This window comes from Rhinolophus ferrumequinum, chromosome 6 (genome assembly GCF_004115265.2).
Source record: "Rhinolophus ferrumequinum isolate MPI-CBG mRhiFer1 chromosome 6, mRhiFer1_v1.p, whole genome shotgun sequence".
In the NCBI taxonomy this organism is placed as follows: Eukaryota; Metazoa; Chordata; class Mammalia; order Chiroptera; family Rhinolophidae; genus Rhinolophus; species Rhinolophus ferrumequinum.
The window spans coordinates 50,779,282-50,791,414 of NC_046289.1; the positions used below are offsets into that span (position 1 = coordinate 50,779,282).

Below are 12,133 nucleotides of genomic sequence, written 5' to 3' on the forward strand. Positions count from 1 at the left end.
CTATATCCAAATGCTATAGCTCCTGCTAGCATTCTGGGTTCAAATCTGGTCTTCCCTTCACTGACTGGAACACAGCTGAAAAAAAATGAACCTGCTTCTATGGTGACGAATTCAGCGATTTTAAGTAGCTAAAGATTAGGAAAATTGATGATTAGAGGCATACTTTGATCTGGAATAGAGCTTTAGTATATACTATATTGTACTGAAACATACGGCAGAGCCCGACTAAAATGAACACTTGAGTATCGTAATACTCATCCCCGTCAACTGAAGTGTTCAGGATGAATTATAAAGTTCACACAGGGCTCCCAAATAATAATCCTTTTTAAAAAGAGCAATTATCAGTTACCCGTGGGTAACAGACCATATCAAAACTAGCAAGAGTCCAAAGACTTTTATTAAAATCCAGGCCTGATTTTACAAGTCAAGTGAAAAGGGTTCTAGGACAAACCTTTCACTGGCACCTTTATGAATAACTACTACTTTTAATTCCTACAAGTAGCATCACTTGTATTCTTTCGTAAGTCTTAATTAAGACATTTAAAAGATATTCAATTATCAGAGAAGTTATTTTGCCAAGAGTAAGTCAGGTAATAGCACTCACCCACCTTCACTAACCAGCTCACTATTGTCTGACTGCTTACAAGAGATGATCTTCTCCACTAGTTGGTTGTAGCTGCAGTTACCAACAGCTTTTACAATGTCATCAATCTAGAAAACAAATGACTGTCTCACTAATCATGATAAGATTAAAAACAATTACAAAGAAATCTACGTAAGTCTTTAGGGTTTTATTCTAATACAATGCTAAATATACAAATATTACTTATGAAAAAAATCAGCACTAAAATCAATACCCAACAGTTTCCAATTTTGTTTACAGCTATAACATATTATGAAAATTATTGCTCAGCTGTATTTCAATTATGCAAAAAATAATTAAATGGGATTATTACATGCAACTTTATTTCTTAAGGTCTTAAAGATGCATTTAAGTGATTAAAATATTTCAGAGGAAAAATAAGAAAATCTCAGTTTTTTATTTTTATTTTTTTACTAAAACACAAATGTTTTGTATTTAAAGCAAGGCAATCTAAAGATATTAATTTATTGGATTAAAGTTTTTCCATTTTATTTATTATTTACTTCCTAGCAAAGTACAGTGGAGATATGAGTAGACATAACTAATGTTGTTTTACTGAAGTTAATATACTATGTTAATGATGGACAGTATTTGCCTAATGATTCTTATTTAATCTTTGTCTCTGAAGGTACAGTAGGAAAATAAATTCAAAGTTTTAAGCTATAGGAAAATAAAATTGGGCATCTCTACTCTTCCTCCATTATACTTTGCTTTGATTATTGAAGAAAAATAGGTTTCTGCTGTCTAAATAACTTATGTTGATTGCACTCCCATCCCTAAAATACACTTCTAAATTATTTATGTGTACTACTGTATTAATGATATATGCGTAATAAAACACGTACAAATTAATATAATGATATAAAACATAAGACGGCCAATGTTTTCTTTCCACATCCAAATGATCTTAAATACTTAATCTCTGAATACCACAAGTCTTGACATATATCGGCACAAATAATCCTCTGGACAGTAGTTCCCAAACTGGGGAGTTTGTTAAAAAGATCTAAAAGAATTCCAGGCTCAAGTTGCTTCTCAGTTGTCTAAGTTTTATTCCACGGCTGCATAGTAAAGTTGGAGAACAACGGCTGTGCTCTAGGAGAGAATTTATTTTCTTTGTTCCTGCAAAATTCTAGGATGGTAAAAGCCTCTTAGCTATGCAAGTGGGACTGATGGATGATTGGGAAGATCAGGTAATTGAAAAAGTCAAAGCAGAGAAATGTGTTAAATGTTATATACATATCTTAAACATTTCATGTTAATTAAAAACACACGAATGTATTCACTTGTCAATCTTTTGATGTAGAGCCAAATAAGGCCTTTTCTTTCAAAGGTGATCTTCCAGCTATAAGTTTATGTAAACCACACAAAACAGTATGACTTCTAGCTTTGATTCATTTAAAATGAAAACTTAGACCCCTAAGAAGCAATTTGAGGGCACAAGCTCTTATATTTTCATTATTTTTCTTAACACTTTTATTGTTTACAGCAATTGTCTTTAATGAATCAACTTCATTGTCTTTTCCAAAGAATCTGAATATTCAATACTAAGGAATCCACAAAAATACAACTAGAACAATAAATACAAGATCAATATATAAAAATCAATTGTACTTCTATAGACTAGCAATGAACAATACAAAATTTCAAGTTTTCATAGACCGAATCTACATTAATATTTCATTCAATTAATTCAGTAGTAGCCATTTATGCACTACTATGTACCAGGTGCTGTGAGAGAAACTGCAAACTTAGCAGTGAGCAAAATAGATGGTCTATGCTTTTATAAAATTTATATTCTGGAGCAAAGACAAACAATAAACCAAATAAGCAAACATATAATATGCTAGGTAGTTGCATGTAGTGGTATGTAGGTGTTCTTTGTTTTCATTGTTTTTTAGTGTTCCATAATATGACTATACCATAATATATTTATTTATTCATCTTTTGATGGCTGTCTAAGTTGTCTGCAGTTTGGGTCTATGCCAAGTAATACTGCTATGAACTGCAAATGTTCTTGTACATTTATCCTGTTCCACATGTCAAGAATTTCTCTAGAGAATATGCCTCGTTAAATTTCTGAGTCTTTGGATATGCTTCAACTTTACTAGGTAACTCCAAACTGCTTTCCAAAGTAGATAGCCAATTTACATTCTCATCAGCCCGAATGAGAATTCTCTACATTGCATATTTTTGTCAACATTTAGTATTGTCAGACTTTTAAATGTTAGCCATTCTGTTGGGTGAATAGTGCTATCTCATTTTTGGTTTTAATTGGCATTTCCCTGACGACTAGTTCATATGTTCACTGGCCATTTGGATATTCATTTTTGTGAAATGCCTGTTCAAGTCATTTACTCCTCTTTTACTGGGTTGTCTGTCTTTAAAAAAAATTACCCATAGGAGCTCTTTATACCTTCTGGATATTAATCCTTTATTCATTATATAAGTTGCAATCATCTTCTACTTTGTGGCTTACTTTTACATTCTCATTGGGATTTCTTTAAAGAAACAGAAATTCTCAATTTTAATATATTCATGTTCTACCAACGTTCTTCAGTTAATGCTTTTGTGTCTTGTTTTAGAAACCCTTTTCCATCATTAAGGTTAGAAACATATTCTCAAACGAATGCAGTTTTATCTTTTCCAGTTAAACATCAATGTACATGGCACAGAATTTTATGGTGTGAGTTTGGGGAAATAATTTCATTTTTTTCTAATTGGCTATCTAATTAGAAATTTGAATTGGCTGTCTATCTGCATATCTAATGGCTATCTGTCTTAGCACCTTTTATTGAAAGGACTGGCTTTTCCTTCCCCCACTGCTCTACAGTGCACGGTCTTTTTGGCCTCTCTATTCTCTGTCACTGTTCTAATTCTTAATAATAATATTTAAAATATTTTGTATCTAGAAGAGCAAGTCCTTCCTACTTGTTCTGCTTCAAGAGTATCTTGGCTTCTATTCCTAGCTCTTTGCATTTTCATATAAATTACATAATGAACTTGTCCCATTCCACAACTACTCCCCACAAATCTGCTGGGATTTTGTTTGGGGTTGTATTGAAACTGTAATTTATTTTAGAGAGAACTAACATCTTTATAAATTTAGTCTTGAAATCTAAAATTTAAGGTGTATAAAAAGAATGTATAGTCAGGTTCATGAAAAACAAAGACTGAAAAAATGTCATGGACAGGAAGAGAGTAGGAAGATACGATGATTTAATGCATGTGATACCCTAGATGGGATTCTGGAACAACAACAAAGAAATTAGTGGGAAGATTGGTGAAATGTGAATGAAGACTTTAATATATTTAATAGTAATGTACCAATATTAAATTTCTGTTTTGACACATGCACTATGGTCACATTAGATTAAGGGAAACTGGCTAAAGGGTATACGAGAATTCTCTATAATATTTTTGCAAATTTCCTGTTTCTGAAATTATTCAAAAATAAAAAGTTTATTAAATTCTTTTAGAAGAATGTATGTTCATTAGGTTTTCTTTCATGCTCTTAACAATTACAAAGAAAGGTATATTAAAATTTTCCAGTATGATGACCTATTTCTTCTTATACTTCTATTAAATTTTGCTTTATGTACTTTGAAGTTATGTTATTAGATGCATACAAATTTTGTTTTTCATTGTCAAAAACTGACCTTTACTTTTTGTGACAGTTTCTATGGGTTCAAGGAATGAACAGTCAATTAGAGGTTTTTATACTTTCCAGGTGTCTCCAGGCACATACAAATTTAAAATGATTATATCTTCTTAGCAAATTAAACAATCTATCATTAGTAATGCTGTGACTTAAACTATAAGTCTATTCTTTCTGAAAGTACTATAGGTACACCAGCCTTCTTTTGATTAGCAATTGTATGGCATCTTTTTTTCTTCTTTTTATTTTCAATCTTTCTGTTTAATTTCATACTGTTTTATATATGTCTCTTGTAAACAGCAAACATATATATTTAATCTAGCCTCAGAATCACTATCTTTTAACTAGAGGATTTAGTCCTATTTATACTTACTATAATTATTCATATATTTGAATTTATTAAATCTACCATTCTCTCTATCCTATCAGTTCAATATTCTTCTCTCCATCCTATCAGTTCAATACCTCTTCTTTCTTCTTGGATTGATTAATTTTTCCTTCTATTAATCTAGAAGTTACCCACTATATTTTCTATTCTTTTCATGGTTACTCTAAAAGAGCAATATCCAAAAGCATATTCTGTAATAATGGAAATATTCCAAATCTGTGTTGCCCAATAAGATATCCACTAGCCACCTGTGGTTAATTAGCAATTGAAATGTGTCTAGTGCAACTCAGGAACTAAATTTTTAATTAAATTTAAATAGCCCCACTTGGCTACCATATTGAACAGAGAAATTATAGATATTATAACATCTCTCCCTACCATATCAAAGTCAGAAGTTAATACTCTCTTTTTGAAGAATTAATTCTAGGCCCTTAGAATACTTTCCTCCCACCTTATGTTATTTTTTGTATATGCTAATGTTCTTTATTTAAACCCCAAAAGATAATGTTATTATCTGATACAGTCAACATTTATTATTTGTTCACATATTCATCATGTTATTTTCTCTCCATTCACTCTTCCTTCCATCTGGGATCACTTTCCTTCTCAAAAATCCTGTTTGGAGTTTCCATTAATAATGGTCTACCAGCAGGAAAGTATCTTAATTTAATTAATCTAAGAAATGACTTTATTTTGCTGCATTCTTGAAAGATAATTTTTCTGGGAACAGGATTGTAGGTTAGCATTGTCTTTTTTCAGCACATTGAATATATCACTTCCACTGTCATCTGGCTTCCAATGTTGCTCCTAAAGATTAGTTACCAATTAATGGAGAAATACCTTCTCCGTGGCTGAATTTTGGTACCCACGATTCAGAGAACTGATGATAATTTATTTTTAAGATAATTATTTGCAGAACATATAATTAGAATACAAAGAACTAGCCAGTTCTGAAAGATATTTCACAGACCTATTTCAAACTTTGCCCTATTCTTTTTTCTTTCCCAGAAGTAGAATCCTTTTGTCACAAAACAAGTAAAATAGATATAGAGCACAAGACTTTGAAAACCGCTGTGTAGATCAGAAAAGTCTGATGAACCATCTCTGTCCTATATTACGTTTTTTTCTTTAAGCATATGAATTTAACTGTTTACCAAAACATATAGCTACATATAGTCAGAGGGATGATCTGAGTCCAATTGTAAGAACTCAGGCTTAAGTTCCTCAGGCCATCAGCTCACTCTCAAGAATCTAAGCTACTTGGCACTGTCCTCTGTCAGCATCCAACAAGTCTCCCCATGGATGTGTAAAGTGCTGGATATGTTTAGACTTTTCAGTGATATTCTTAGAGACAGAGTGTCACTAAAAATACAGATATCCTGCTTACAGAAAAATACCCTTTCATTGCCTAGAATACCCGTTGCTTTTACCAATGGTCAGGGATAAAGAAACACTGCCAAGTCCTTGCTATTGCGTTCTCTACCGTGTAGTTAATGCATGTCTAAATGCAAACTTCATTCCATCAGTCATTATTCGAGAACCTACTATGTCCCGAACACTGTTTTAAGTAGTCAGAAATAAGAGCCCAGTCCTAATAAAACATACATTCTCGTGGGAGATGACGATCAATCAAGTAAAGAAATAAATAATAATTCTAGATAAGTGGAAAAGAAAATCAAATAGGGTAATGGGAGAGGAAATGACTGGAGAAAAGGAGGGTGACTAATTTCAACAAGTTGGTCAGGGAGGGTCTCTCTTACAATGTGATATGTGACCTAAAGCCTGAATAATGAGGAACTAGAAATGTGAAGATCTGGTAGAACAATGTGTTAGGGTAGTAACACAGTGTTCCACAGTGGACAATCAACTAGTATAAAAGCCCTAGACAGGAATGAACTTGACATGTCTGAAGAACAGAAAGTCAGTTAGTGTAGTTACAGGGTAGTAAAAAGTAGGAGAATTATATGAGGTGAATTTGGACAAATAAGCCAAGTCTGGATCATGTAGCATTATCATAAAAACTCTAATAAGGATTTTGCATCTTATTTTAATTACACTGGAGGCTTTTAAGGAAAGGAGAAGAGTACAAGGATAAAGGGGAAGGTTTATTTTATACAGATCACTGTGAGTGCTAAGACAATTCAATGGGGGAAAGAATAATCTTTTCTACAAACTGTACTAAATCAACTGGATATCCACATGCAAAAGAATAAAGTTGGATTACTTCCTCAAACAATACAGAAAAATCATCTCAAAATGAGTCATACTCCTAAACCTAAGCATTAAAACTATCAAACTGTTAGAAGATATAGGAGTAAATCCTTGTGACTTTGGTTTAGTCAAAGCCTTTTTAGGTAGGACACCAAAAGCATAAGCAACGAAAGAAAAATAGATAAATTGGACTTTATCTAAATTAAAAACTTTTTTCAAAGAATATCATCAAGAAAGTGAAAAGACAACCCATAGCATGGGAGAAAATATTTGCAAATCATGTATCTGATAAGAGAGTTATACCTAGAATATATAAAGAACTCTTGCAACTCAATAACAAATAGACAAATAGCCCAATTAAAAATGGGCAAGGGATCTGCAGACATTTCTCCAAAGAGATATACAAATGGCCAATAAGCACATGAAAAGATGCTCAACATCATTAGTCATCAGAGAAATGCAAATAAATCCACGAGATATGACTTTACACCTATTAGGATGACTATAATAAAAAAGACAGATAATAACAAATGTTGGTGAGGATGTGGCCCCTAACTCCTTGAAATTACTCAGCAGTCTTGGGCAGGTTTAGCAGTCTGCGCCCTTAACCTCTCAATTTGGCTAATTCCAGGAAAAAGCATAAAAATATAAGTATCAGAAAACATAAATCTAGATTAATTTGCCAAATTAATAAAATTTTACTATATTTGTGTTTATATAATTTAAATTTTTCTACTTACCTGAGGGTCTACTAACCACCCATGGTACAAAGGAATATCAAGAAGATCAAATACTATGCACTCTGGAGTATATTCGAACACTCGAACACCAGTGAATTTTACATTTACATCCAAGCCTGTCTGCAGTTTGTGCAAGATTGCCATAGCATCACTCATATTCTGAAAACAGAAAGGCAAGGGTAAAAATGAAAAAAGTCAAACAACTACAACAAAGATACGTAAATGTAAGCACATCTACTTCTAATTTTTCATTTTGTTCAATTTATTCATCCCTTCAACTTTTATTATTAAGTACCTACTAGGGGGTGGCCGGTTAGCTCAGCTGGTTAGAGCGTGCTGCTGATAACACCAAGGTTGCTGGCTCGATCCGGGCATGGGCCACTGTGAGCTGCACCCTCCTTAAAACAAAAGTACCTACTAGGTGCCAGGCACAAATCTGAGTTCTAAAAATCTAATAGTAAATAAAATAGACAAAGATCCTGATCTCATGCAACTAACAGTCTACTGTGAGAGACAAATATAAAAATATATAATATAATGTCAAGTACTGGTAAGAAAAATTGAGCAGATAAGGATGTACAATGTGACAGGGATGAGGGACCTATTTTAGACCAGGAAACCTAAAGATAAACGTTTCTAGTCAAAGAGGAAGGCCTCTCTCATTTCTAGGTATATATCTAAAAGAAATGAAAGCAGCATCTTGAAGAGATATTTGTACACCCAGGTACAGAAGTAACCCAAATGCCCATTGACAGATAAATAAAGAAAATGTGGTATATACATACAATAGAATATTATCCAGCCTTAAAAAAAAAAGGAAATCCTATTACATGGTACAACAGGGATGAAACTTGAGGACACCGTGCTGAATGAAATAAGCTGTTGCAAAAGGACAAATAATGCATTATTCTATTTATATGCGATACCTAGAGTTGTCAAAATCATGGAAACAAAGCAGAATGGTAATCGTCAGGGGCTGGAGAGAGGAAGAGCTGGGGAATTGTTTGATGGGTATAGAGTTTCAGTTTTATAAGATGAAAATGTTCTAGAGATCTGTTTATAAAACAACATGAATATAGATAACACTACTGAATTATACACTTAAAATTGGTTAAGAGAGTAAATTATATGTTTTTTAACCACACACACACAAAAAAAGAAAAAAAGTAATGAGCTATCAAGTCATTGAAAGATACAGAGGAAATTTAAATGTATGTTACTAAGTGAAAGAAGCCAATCTGAAATGACTACATGCTGTATGATTTCAAACAACATTGTGGGAAAAGTCAAAAGATGGAGACAGTAAACAGATCTGTGGTTGCCAGAAGTTAGGAGGAGGGAGGAATGAATAGGCAGAGCACAGGATTTTTAGGGCAGTGAAATTGTTCAGTATGACACTATAATGATGGGTACATGGCATTATACATTTGTCCAAACCCATAGAATATATATAAAATCAAGAGTGAACCCTGACGTAAACTATGGGCTTTGGGTATTAATTATGTGTCAATGTAGGTTCATCAGTTATAACAAATGTATCACTCTGGTACAGGATGTTGATAGTGGGAAAGGTTGTGTGTGTGTGTCGGAGGGGATAGGAGGTATATAGGAACTCTGTACTTTCTACTCAATTTTGCTGTGAACTTAAACTGCTTTAAAAAAAGGTCTACATAAGAATGATACTTAAATAGTGACCAATAGTGACCAAGCAAATTATTGAGTCTTGGGAGCTCTGGAAAAAAGGCATTCCAGACAAAGTGGGCATCAGTGCAAAAACTCTGATGCAGAAATGAGTTCAATGCTGTGTCCATGGAATAGCAAAGAGTCCGGCACGGCTAGAACAAAATAAATGAAGTGCAAAGTGGTGGGAGATGAAGTCTGCAAGAGACAGAGGCTGGATCACAAAGTCTTGTTGGCCAAATTAAGGAGTCACTCTGTTCATATCAGTTTTCTCAATAAATATGAGGTCACATAAGTTTGTTACAAAGACTATTTTAAACGTGTTTTTCTAAACATCTTAATACATTAAATATGGATATGCTTATAGAGGATATATTTGATGGAACAAATAAAAGCCAATATATAAAATTTAATAAAATTTTACTGAATCCCTAATGTTAATCAGACACTGTGCTATCAAGCCATTAAAAGATATAAAGATATAAAAGTAGACTATAGGCTATTACAGAGCTTAGAGTAGAAAGGGTGAACATGAAATAAATCCTTTTATATTAAAACTCGGAACTCTCTAAAATCTGAAAAAGACAAATTTAGGTCATAAGAACAAAGTTCTGTTTTACTAAGTAACTGACAAAATTCCATTCTAAGAGACTGGACAGACTAAAAACAGAAATTATTCAAATATTTAAAATTTATGAATGAGAGATTTATAACAAGATAACATTGTTATACAGTCTTTGGCTTTGTCAGTTTCACTTCTTCCTAATAACTATGTTCCCCCAAAACAATATATAGTTAACCCCTGAATAATACGGGTATGTGCATCCACTTAGCTGTGGATCTTTTTCAGTAAATACTGTAAATGTATTTTCTCTTCCTTATGATTTTATTTTATTTTATTTTTTCAATTATAGTTGCTATTCAATATTATCTTAGTTTCCTTATGATTTTCTTAATATTTTCTTTTCTCTAGCTTACTTTACTATAAGAATACAGTACATAATACATATAACATACAAAATATGTGTTCAATGACTGTTTGTGTCATTGGTAAGGCTTCCAGTCAACACTAGGCTATTAGTAGTTAAGTTTTTGGGGAGTCAAAAGTTATATGCAGATTTTTGACTGTGTAGCCTGTCGGTGCCCCCAACCCGTGCATTGTTCAAGGGTCAACTGTATTTTCTCAAAAGTTGAACCCTTAAAAACACGTTTTTCCCTTCAGTGTTTTTAAAATTGTGCCTAATGCTATAGCAAAGATGAACACAAAAAAATTGTAACAATAGTGAGCAATTATATAGGATTGTAGTTCTACTATTACTGATTTTTCTTTTATATTTGTTAAATTCTAGGTTACTAGTCATCCAATTTCCTTTAGGGGAATTGTAATTTCAAATAGCTCCTGGGCTCATGCTTGTACCTTTATATATCTTCCACATTTTTAATAGATTATATAGTATTAAAATAACTAAATTGATACCATTTGATAGTCTTTGTAATGATTAATAAATGATAAAATAAACAAATTTATAAACAAAGAGTTTAAAAGGATAAATATTTTGTTATCTTGTTCCTAAATCCAAATTATGATAGTATTATAAAATACAGAGACCTTAGGTATGGTGTAAGCAACCCATCACAAGAAAGAATTACTATTGGTTCCTTTAAGCTAGTGGTTAAACTGTTTCTTTGAATTTTCTCCAAACGTACTTCTAATATGGTGAAATATTTTTTTTTTTAATTAAAGTTTATTGGGGTGACAATGGTTAATATAAAATATAGTTTTAAATATATTTGTATTCATTTAAAAATCTGTCATAAATACATACACAAATACACAATGTTTTCTTATTTTTTCAGGGTATCCATCATTAAGCAAAACTGGGAAAAATATGCTCTTTGTTTACATTACAACTTCTGATAAAGAGGTTTTAATTAGGAAGGTGGCAGTTCTGCACTGGTCTTCCTATAATCCAGGCTTGAACATTTTTGCTCATATAAAATTTTACAGAAAATAACATTATTACATCATACTTGTGGAACAATAGATACCAGCTCATACTCAGACATGCTAGCTTGATACATACTACTCCCAAAGCTAATGATAATGTAATCACAATACCTTATAAATAGTTTTAGAGCTTATTTTAAATGCAGGGTACTTTTTGTCTGGCATGTTTATAAGCGGTTGTTAGATATTGTTTGTTTCGACTCTGAAACAAAACTTTACTTCCAATCATTTTCCAAGAGTCTACAACACCTTAATGAAAGTGTATCCTGAGACTGCAAGATGGACCTGAAACAAACAAAATACTGATATCGTTTGCAAAGATTCATCAGGATTCTCTCTAGACTGTATAACAGAAGTAAAATGAATTTTGAGGTTGAATTGAAATTGCAATTATCATCCATAATTCTTAATTTCAAGTTTTTAATCAAAACAGCCTGATTTCAGTAAGAGATGACATAAATTTGATAAATAATAAACACTAAACCATATCAGTTTATACTTATAAAATATTATTTACTGGTTTTATATATTGGAGGTTACCATAAGATTTCATTTGAAAAGTGGTTTCTATTGCAAAAAATATTTTGAAACCCTTGCTTTCAGCTATAAATTTCAATAGATGTTAAATGACTTAGCATACCAATTCGGCTTTAGCTACAGATTTCCTACCTCACACAGTGATGCAATGCAACATGTTAGCTTTTCCATTCTCTTAGGACTAGATCATCTGAATATTCAAATTCAATAAATTTTGCAATACTAAAATGAGGTTTTGCTTCCTTTTTGCAAATTTGATACTGGTGAA

The 12,133-nt window shown here is 32.2% G+C and overlaps 1 protein-coding gene across 1 annotated transcript in view; it reads right to left on the reverse strand.

Moving 5' to 3' along the window:
• Positions 1–12,133, reverse strand: part of MINDY2 (MINDY lysine 48 deubiquitinase 2) — a 59,333-nt gene that overhangs the window by 28,309 nt on the left and 18,891 nt on the right. Inside the window, exons 4-5 of the mRNA XM_033108126.1 lie at positions 7,641–7,799; positions 609–711 (exon numbers count right to left, since the gene is read on the reverse strand). Coding sequence (XP_032964017.1) covers positions 609–711; positions 7,641–7,799 — 262 coding nt within the window. The remainder of the gene's footprint in view (positions 1–608; positions 712–7,640; positions 7,800–12,133) is intronic.